General features: G+C 38.7%; 1 protein-coding gene across 1 annotated transcript; it reads left to right on the top strand.

Annotated features, from left to right (window-relative positions):
* Window positions 1–7,866: 7,866 nt before the first annotated feature.
* On the top strand, window positions 7,867–9,685 carry LOC110930380 (growth-regulating factor 8). The gene is made up of 4 exons (XM_022173682.2): window positions 7,867–8,189; window positions 8,269–8,415; window positions 8,587–8,809; window positions 8,900–9,685. Exons 1-4 carry the CDS (start codon window positions 8,162–8,164, stop codon window positions 9,468–9,470), a joined length of 969 nt encoding a protein of 322 aa, XP_022029374.1. The 5' UTR covers window positions 7,867–8,161; the 3' UTR covers window positions 9,471–9,685.
* The last annotated feature ends 52 nt before the right edge of the window (window positions 9,686–9,737 follow it).

Raw genomic sequence — 9,737 nt, 5'->3', positions numbered from 1 at the left:
TGGTATATCATTATGTTTTGAATCAGAGTCCCAGTTACACGTCGACGCAACACGAGAGAGTAACGACTTACGTAATGAAATTACAAAGAAGAACTGCATGACACACAACTAGTGGTGGAAACCGTGGTCTTTGGAGTTACACGGAGGCATTTCTTGGACGGTACCAAATGCGTTACTTAGACCGATCACAAGGGCCTTCCGTGTACTCTGGTTTCGAAAGAGCTAAATCAGTAAATGGCATCGTTGGATGGAACTTCTGAGTGGATTACGACTGTGGAACCTGAACGTGTATGGACTTTGCAGCTCGCCATTGACTCTAACCCACCTGACACAACTCGTTCTGTACAAAGTAGGGAACTAACGGGAGAGAATTTTCAAGTTGAGCCCATGCGGGGCATGGAAGAACAACCTTGGTGAAACAAACGATATTCATTAACTCATAGAACGACTATAAATCTCATTTCACAGCAACAGTAGGGAAGTTGTGGTTAGCAAAACACACCGGCTTCGAAAATTCTATTCAACGGGATTTTAAAGAAAGATGTTTGGACATGTAAATCCTGTACTGATGGTTGGGCATGAAAACCCGTCTAACAATGTATGGGTATGACTTTTGACTTTGGGAAAAGTCAAGGCGAAGTATAAGAAACTGGCAACACCTATGTGGAAGATGGGAGCAGACTGCTATGAATGCTGCCACTAGTCTATTTACAACTCGAAATGGAAACACAAACAGTAACAATCGTTGATCGCTGAATGTGACCAGCACACCTCCTTGCAGTCAAGGGAACTGATGAGTCTTCTCAGCTTGTGAACATTTCTCTGGAAGAAACGGATTATAGGCATGAGGTGCCAACTCCTATTACTTATTGGACTATACCTAATTCAAGGCGGGCATGGCGCACACCTTTGACTCACGTCCTGACATGAACATTACTTATTACTGTAGGACAATCGAACAAAGTGACGAACCATCTGAGTACACGAAGACATGTTGTAAGTATGTGCATAACTGACTTTAGTAAACGTTGGGAAGGACACTTATCTTGGGGAGAAGCTCTAATGCAGCTGCACCATGATAGTATGCATACAGCCCATGTTGAGGCATAACCTGGACAGTAACTCTAATCTCCTTACTGGACTAATGTAGTTGACAACGTAATCGCAGGTCCAGGACTTGAGCTCAAAACTCTCGAACATTGCTTAGATCGGAAATTGTTTGATGGCAGCACATGAGCGCTAGGAAAGCTGATTAGCTTAGGAAACACTGGGAGTTCGTTGTAGGCAAACGTGTCATTATCGAAAGCACCACCCCGGGGGGGGGGGGTGCGGTATGCTATAGAAAACATGGCAAGCTTACTTTACGACGCGTGAGACATTCGGATTACTGGAACAAACGGTGACTTGGCTCACAAACTCAGGCTAATTGATGAAACGGGATAACTATCGTAATGGTATGTATGCCCTAGGTTTAAGGCAGTGGTTGCCCGATGAAACCCTGGTGATACCCTTACCGGAATTTAAGGTCATCGGATCAGTTGTAAATATCAGGGAATCTATCGAAAGCATGGGCTAAGAAGTCAAGGTTTGCTAGCATGAGTCATAAGACAATCGTGAGGGCTTGTTAAACTTCAATACGTGGACTGAAGTTCACATAGGAACGGAAGGGTATGTTAAAACTTCAATGTTCTCAATTGTTCAAGGGATTGAACCAACTCTTGATATCACTGGTGAATTTCGGGACGAAGTTTCTTTCAAGTTGGGGAGGATGTGACACCCCAGGAAAACCAGCAAACGATATAACTTACCTAGCTTTAACTTATCTAGCTTTCTCAGTGAGTGCGTACCAAATTTCGGGACGAAATTTCTTTTTAGTTGGGGATACTGTGACAACTCGTAATTCGAACCCACTTTGTGTAACGTTATGTGCTCATATGAACTTTTATGATTATTGAATGTTACGATTATATGCTTGGTGTAATGAAATGTATGTATGTATATTATGGCCCAAACGCACAACATGTACTGATCGCACAATGTGCAACACAACCGCACAAGCCCACTTCGGCCCTTATCTCTTGTAACCGGATCAAGGGCAGCCCAAGTAAGGGCCGGCCCACTTCTCTTATACGAACAAACACTCATCTTTGGGATAGGCCTCTCATTTGTTACAAAACATCCACACACACAAAACCCTAGAGCTCTTTTTCCCCCTCTCAAACCCGACGGCCATCATCTCCATCTCTCGAAGACATTCTCTTGTTCGGATCAAGTTTTCTTTTAACCGGTTAGTGTTTCACTATCATTGTTTTGTTAGATGATATTGAGTGTCATGAGTTTATGTGATAATTGGAATTGGTTGTGTGAATGATGATGTTCTTGTGATTTGGATTGCATGATAATAATCTAAAAACCAATTAGATATTATAGGCTATCACGACCAATTTGTTAGTATGATGCTTGAGATCGAATAAAGGTAATAGATGGCATGATTATGAAATCGGAATTATATGATGATGTTATCCACTGTGTTGTTTGATAGATTCCGATTGTTAACTTATTATTGTTCGAAGTGAATCGGGTTATGATGAAGTGATCGGTTGTATGTTCATGTGAATCGTTAGACTATTGTTTGTGATTATAAACATGATTAGGGTTTATGTGAATATGATGCTAAAGACCTTGTTTGATCGATAATCACCATGATTTGAAAGGGATTAGTTGTTGATTGATATGATAAGTTTGGAAATTGATTTATTATGTAACCGATTACCATAAGTTTCGAGTAATTCAAATGGATCGCACAAGGTCAGGTTACATGAAATCTGATCTGATCGCACATGTTTAAACGCACAAGATCAGAATCATCACGTAAGCTTTCTGATCGCACAAGACTATCCAGTCGCACAAGCTTGACTGGATCGCACAAGGGTAACCGGACCGCACAAGCTGCAATGGACTATTTAGTTGGGCCGTTATGTTTTTGGACTATTTATGCCATTGGGCCGGACAGGCCCAAAGGCCGAGCGCACAACCTAGTTCAGTCGCACAAGGTTACCCGGATTCGCACAAGATACTTATGTGATATTTTAATTGGGCCGAGAACGTGTTATTGATCTGTTATGATAGTTGGGCCGGGAATTGTTGGATCGCACAACATGTTATGGGCCGCACAACATGTTGGGCCGATTACTTTTGGACTTTCTAATCGCACAAGTTGAATGTATTGCTTGACTGTTAAAGTGTTGCCATGATCTCTACGTGTTTGTAACGTGTTAACTCTGTGTAACTGTACGTGCAATACTTGAATACAAACCTGACCTGTATGATAAACCTGCTAGGACGTGGTTGATCACATTGTAGCTTAACTGAACCTTTTCGTGTATCATACCGAGCAATCCCAGGTGAGTTCAATGCATTTTCTCAAGCATGCGTCCCGGTGGTTTGGGACAACTGGTAAACATTTGGAAGGGAAACTTTAGGTAAACAACTTAATCGGTTTTGGGTATTGAACATGGAATCTATCATCGGATTGCCTGGAGGGCAATGGGGGTAATTAGTTGATAGCGCTATTAGGTGGGAAACCTCACACCGGGCCGTACGGACGGGCGTGAACTAATTATCTGGTTATGGCTATGGTTGTTAGAGGCACACTCCTCGGATACATATGGGCACACTCCCTAGGGTATCTAGCGATGGCAACATAGCAATCGGTCGTTATGGCTATGGTTGTTAGAGGCACACTCCTCGGATACATATGGGCACACTCCCTAGGGTATCTAGCGATGGCAACATAGCAATCGGTCGTTATGGCTATGGTTGTTAGAGGCACACTCCTCGGATACATATGTGCACACTACCTAGGGTATCTAACATGAGCAACATCATAACGCAACATTGAATCGCATTAACATACATCTGGTAACGCAACACGTTAACAAAACCTTGAACTCACCAGCGTAGTCTGACACACTTGTTTGCATGCTTGTAGGTCGTTAACTTTGGAACATGGACTTGCTATCTGGAAGTGCTGGAGTGGTCATGGATCGAGACTCTTGGATTCACTTATAAACGATGCATTGATTTTGATTGTTATTATGAAACGAATGCTAAACGATTACATGCTTCCGCTACACAACTTTTGAGAATTGATAACATGTTGACATCTTATATTAGTAATTAATGTCATGACTTATTTAAATATTTATCATTGGTTCAATGTGATTGGTGGCTCGAACTTTGATGCGTAACACGCCTCGCGGGGTTTCCGCAGGTGGAATTTTGGGGGTGTTACAATGAAAATAGACACTTCATCAGTGAAATTACCAAAATAAAGACCGACAATTGCCCATCGATACATATTGTTAGTCTATGTGGGTCTGGTCATTGCACCGTCGAGGGACCCAAACAACACTATGCATAGGTCACACCAATATAGAACCAAATAATAGAATAATAAAGCAACTAAACAAATGAAAAGTTACCTTTATGTTGGACGACAGAGAGTCGCCGAAGTGCGCCGGTGTGTGGGAAGAATAGCAGATTAGGTATCGCAGATTCATGGGAGTAAACGGAAAACGCCACTGTGAACGCAAAAACATTAGGCATTGAAGATAATGGTTTTAATCAGTAAATCCGCAATAGTTTTGCGGAACATATACAAAATGAATTGACAAAGACACCACACAACAAACCCGCATATATCGCTCAGCCTTCGTATCAACTATTCTTGCACCCTAGTATATAACACAAATGTAAGAAACTTAAATCAAGTTATGAAACCTTTAAACTTGGTAGTAAACTATTTGAAACTGGTCAAAAAGGTTGAAAGTTGCCAAGGGCCGATGTCAAACATTTGCATTGTCGTAATAAAATTGTGCATGGTAACTATAACTAACGCATTAACTATTTATTAACATAGTTTCAACAAATTAGATATTTTGAAAATAAAAGCATGTTACCAGCTATTACAATATTATTTAAAGCTACAGATTAGAGAAAATCGAAACACAAGTTTATATTTAGTCAAATTAACAAAACCCCATGTCAAAGAAAATAATAACACAGCACAAAAGTATATCCAATCAAATGTAAAACCCGTTATCAACGAACACATCAATGGTAAATATCAAAAACCTATCCATTTTGACCCGTTACTCAACCCAATCCGCCAACATCAAAAGAATTATAATAGAGAAAGTAAAAAATGCTTCCATAAGGATATCTAGAAATGTGGTTAAGATGACATTTCAATTCTAACAATGTTCATATGCCAATCATATATACCACATATATTTACTAAAAAGACTATCCTTTACTTAGAATTTAGCTTCAAACATATACACACATTGAGATGATATATGATTTCCTAAGATTGATATACACAGAACTGACATAACTTGCATTACTCATAAAAAAATGAACACTTAAAATAGGTAAAAAAAATCAAGATATCACAAAACATATAACATAAACAAATAGGTTTTTAGACAATTTGTGATAAAATCCTTGACAGCTTGTTGTTATTAAATATGATCAGCTGTGGTTTTTTTAATCAACCCGTTTAGAAAGGAACTTGTTTTAACCTAAACCAAAAATTGAAACAATAATTAGTTAGCCTATTCTGATTCGAACCCATTTGACCCGTTACCCAACAAAACCCACCAACATCAAAAGAATTATCATACAGAAAAATAAAAAATACTTTAGCATATAAGTCAGAGATGCATAAAAAAAATACATATTGATTTTATAAAGGATATATTAAACTACCACAAGTCTAATTCATTTACACAACACACAAATGAACATGAATTTCTCAAAAATTTCTTACGAAAAACCCTGGTTTGAATCATAACTTTAATGTAATGGAACTCCGATTTCACAATTCTAAATTAGAGTCATAAAAAATATCCATTTCAAATCAAAATCTGAATCAGAATATCAAAGATATGAAACACATGTGTTTCGATTAATGATTGATTCAAATTAAGATTATACAGATCTGAAACACTATTCATAAAAAAACATACATTGATGCAATTAAAGATCGAAGAACCTTGTAGCGGAGAAGGCGCTGAATGCTCATAGTTGTTTATATTCAGAACAAATCGCCAAGGTTAAACCACGGCTGAACAATTGCAGTCCTGAATTAGTCAACTGAACCCTAGAACTTGGGTAACAATCAATAAAGAATTAGCTTCTATCAAGTCAAGAACCAAAATACTTAAAACCCCAAAAAGGTGAAATTGTGAACATCGATTATTGCAAAACACCAACAAATTCGATGGAATGTAAAGCAAAATAAACAAAGGAATCTCGGATTGAAAGATCAAGTAAACATACCTCGGAATATCACTGGTGGACATGAGAAACATATCTCGTTCTTGGATTTGTAAGACTGAATCGCCGATTTGCTGGGAAGAACTTGTTGTAGTATTAGGGTTTGTGAATGTGGGATGAAAGAAGAGGGGAGAGAATTAGGTTTAATGTGCGGGATTAAAGAAAAAGGGAAGCTTATGTGAGAAGAAAGAGGGTCGCGTGAAAGAAAATAGGAGAAAAGTATTGCCGCTCAAACTTCTATTATCTTGCATAAGAGGCTGCCCACCTCATCAAAATGATTGGCTAAAAACAAAACATGTGGCTAACATGTATTCTTTTAATATAGTAGATAGATTTTTTTGCCATTTAAACAACGTCTCTAGGCCCAGTATTTAGGATTTTACACTAGGAGTCCGCACTGTCCACGCACGCAACATATCAACCCTCGTTGGCGTCTTTTAAGTAAGCAATGTGAAATTGATTGCAAATTGAGTGAAATTAGGGCATATATTAGGAAAAATCATCGCTCTGGTTATTCAATGTCTCAAATCTCAATCTCAATTCATTTATACCAATAATAAGGTCCTAACTTTGAAGTTCGCTTAGGGCCTTCAAAAACGTTGAAACGGCTTTGCAGTTTAGTTTGAGACATTGACAAATATTTAAACATTTAATAGTGTGATAAGTTTTGGACAATCATCTTGCTTTGACCGATAATCCGTTGCGAGTCGAGGTATGACAATATCTATGTACTTTCTCGGAACCTCCTACCTACCAAACTACCCCCTCCCCCATAATTTTTTGTATTGTTATTGCTAGTGAAATGGTACTGTATTTTCGTTATATTTTATTTTCTATGATAATAATTGATTTTATAAACATCCATTTACACTACATATAAGACGGATAAGAAACATATTCTTTTATGAACATGAGATTCTATTAGTAATAACTTTATGTGATCATATTATTCCCTTACTAAACAACAAGATTAGATAAACACAACTTATCTTAGATATACGACCTTTTAAATTCTAAGAGCTACAATAGGAACCCCCCCCTCCCCCCTTCCTCCAAATCGAAAGCGAGGACCATCTCTCTCCTTAACCTTCATGTAAGCTATAGCACCAAAAACTTTGTCTCTCAAAGAAAACCTATCTCCATACTAAGGACGACTTGTAACCAAGGATTTTTGTTTCTGAATCTGATGATAGTGATTTGTTGAAAAAAAAGTTATTAAAACTGGTTTCTGGGTGACTTGACGCTCCATGCATGTGGATCGCTTCACCCACCCGCCCACCATCACGTCTTTTTTAGCTGATATATCGGGTGGACGGGAGCCCATTACACATAACGTAAGAGCCAAGAAAAAACAAAAAAACTGTTAAAACTAGTCAATAAAGTTTTACACCAAAACATTTTTTTTTAACATAACATTGTCCAATGCAATAGCTAAACATTAAATAAAAGTTGACATTGTACAAATTGTGAGACAAGTAAAGAGTGATAGGGTGGAAGCATTAAAACCACCTTTATCTGCACGGCATTTGGCCCATCCCCATTTTAATCAAAATTTGACCACTTTCTCCTCCATTTTATGAAACAGGACGATTTATACATCAGTATCCATTCACGGTTTTATTGAAAATGGTAAACAACAATCAATAGGGGACCAAGTTTTGGCCTTTATGTTTGTTGTTTCCCTAACACTCCAGAATGTTGGAACCATAGGAAGCACCCAACAATCCTACCAAAATATCTCCTCCTTATATCATCAATCAACACAAAACCCTTTTCTTTTCTCCACATTTCACATCTGGGTTTTGCATTTTCTTGAAAAATGGTGAATGGGAATCAATCAGCTGCAGGTGCTACTGCTTAACTGCTTGCAGTTGTAACTGTTTCTTGATCTTGTTGGTGTGGTTCTGAATGGGTGTTTTGTTGCAGGTGGAGTTGTGAGAGTTTCTGGGAAAGTGTTTTTTACTGCGAATCAGTGGGAAGAACTCGAGAGGCAAACAACGATCTACAAGTACATAATGGCTTCAATCCCTGTTCCTCCACAGCTTCTCGTATCTTTATCCACTCAATCCAACAGTAGTTTCTCAAATCCCTTAGTGTTATGTGATATAAAAAGCTTTATTTTTTAGTGTGCCCACCAACTGTTTGATTAAATGTCTGCAAGAGTGCAAGTTATTTTTAATTTAAAAGGAGGCGCTTTAAGTCTTTATGTTTGATTTCTTAAGATTGGTGTTGTGTGTTTGGTAGGGATGGGTATGGGTTTGAGACTCTCAAACGGGTCGGATCCGGAGCCGTGGAGGTGTAGAAGAACAGATGGTAAGAAATGGAGGTGTGCCAAGGATGTGGCTCCTGATCAAAGGTACTGCGAGCGACATGCGCGCAAGACTAGATCGCGTTCAAGAAAGCCTGTGGAAACCGCATACACTAAAGATACTTCCACCGTGGTTTCCGCTGCAAATCAACAACCCGAGTGAGTGTAAACAGTTGTTAAATGTGTGTACATATATTTTTTTTTTTTTTTGTTGTTTTAATTTTGGTGTGTATCTTGTTTGGATTGAAGGTGCAGTGATTGGTTGAAGAAGAATGCTGGTATCCCTGCGTATCAATCGACATCGAATAACCAATTTCAGCAACCAACGCAGTCCGCAATCGGAGGATCAAAAAGGGACCAGATTTCGAAACAAGATTATAAAGAAATTCATCAGCAAAACTCCTTGATCGACCACAATAATTCTTACCTAAACGCTAGTTTTACCGGCATTGATGGTTGGTCTAGGATTGGTGGTGGAGATGAATGTTCTCTAACATTATCAATGCAATCTGGTGGGAACCAGATGGAGTTTGATCATGAGAGTTTTCAAATGGCTGTTGGATTGTTGAGTGGTGATAGAGATGGGTGTGAAGATGTTTTCAAACCGCACCACAATTGGCTGAACCAGGCTTCTTGGGCAGGTTTGGGTTCGGGTTCAGGTTCTGGTTCCACACCTGGTGGGCCGTTAGGTGAAGCATTGTGCCTAGGAATCACTAGTACTCGAAACGAGCCATCTTATCATGGCTATAGCTCCAACACGAACAGCAGCAGCGCCTGCGAAGGTGGTGGTTTGAATTTTGTGAACAGACGAGATGGTTGAGGTGCTTTTGTTGGATCATCATGTTGTAGTCGATGTTTACTTGCGTCTTATTTGATTGTCTTTAAAGGATTTCACATGTTTTAGATTCATGTTAATGTAGTAATAGTAAATGATCACAAGTCATACGCGATAAGTGAGGTTTGTTCGCGGTGAGGATGATGCTTTTTGAAAGCTTCTAAAATGATTTATAATATTTTCTTTTATAAATTTGAATACATCGTTGTATGTTTATCACAAACTGATATGATATTTTTGTGTATATCTACC

Source organism: Helianthus annuus, chromosome 3 (genome assembly GCF_002127325.2).
Source record: "Helianthus annuus cultivar XRQ/B chromosome 3, HanXRQr2.0-SUNRISE, whole genome shotgun sequence".
NCBI lineage: Eukaryota > Viridiplantae > Streptophyta > Magnoliopsida > Asterales > Asteraceae > Helianthus > Helianthus annuus.
The sequence above is the reverse complement of the archived record's forward strand: the minus strand, read 5'-3'. Positions and strand labels throughout refer to the sequence as shown.

Coding starts and splice junctions, on each gene's coding strand:
- LOC110930380 (XM_022173682.2), top strand. CDS start 8,162: ATGGTGAATGGGAATCAATCAGCTGCAG. Junction 8,416..8,586: donor TTTATCCACTCAATCCAACA/GTAGTTTCTCAA, acceptor TGTGTTTGGTAG/GGATGGGTATGGGTTTGAGA. Junction 8,810..8,899: donor GCTGCAAATCAACAACCCGA/GTGAGTGTAAAC, acceptor TTTGGATTGAAG/GTGCAGTGATTGGTTGAAGA.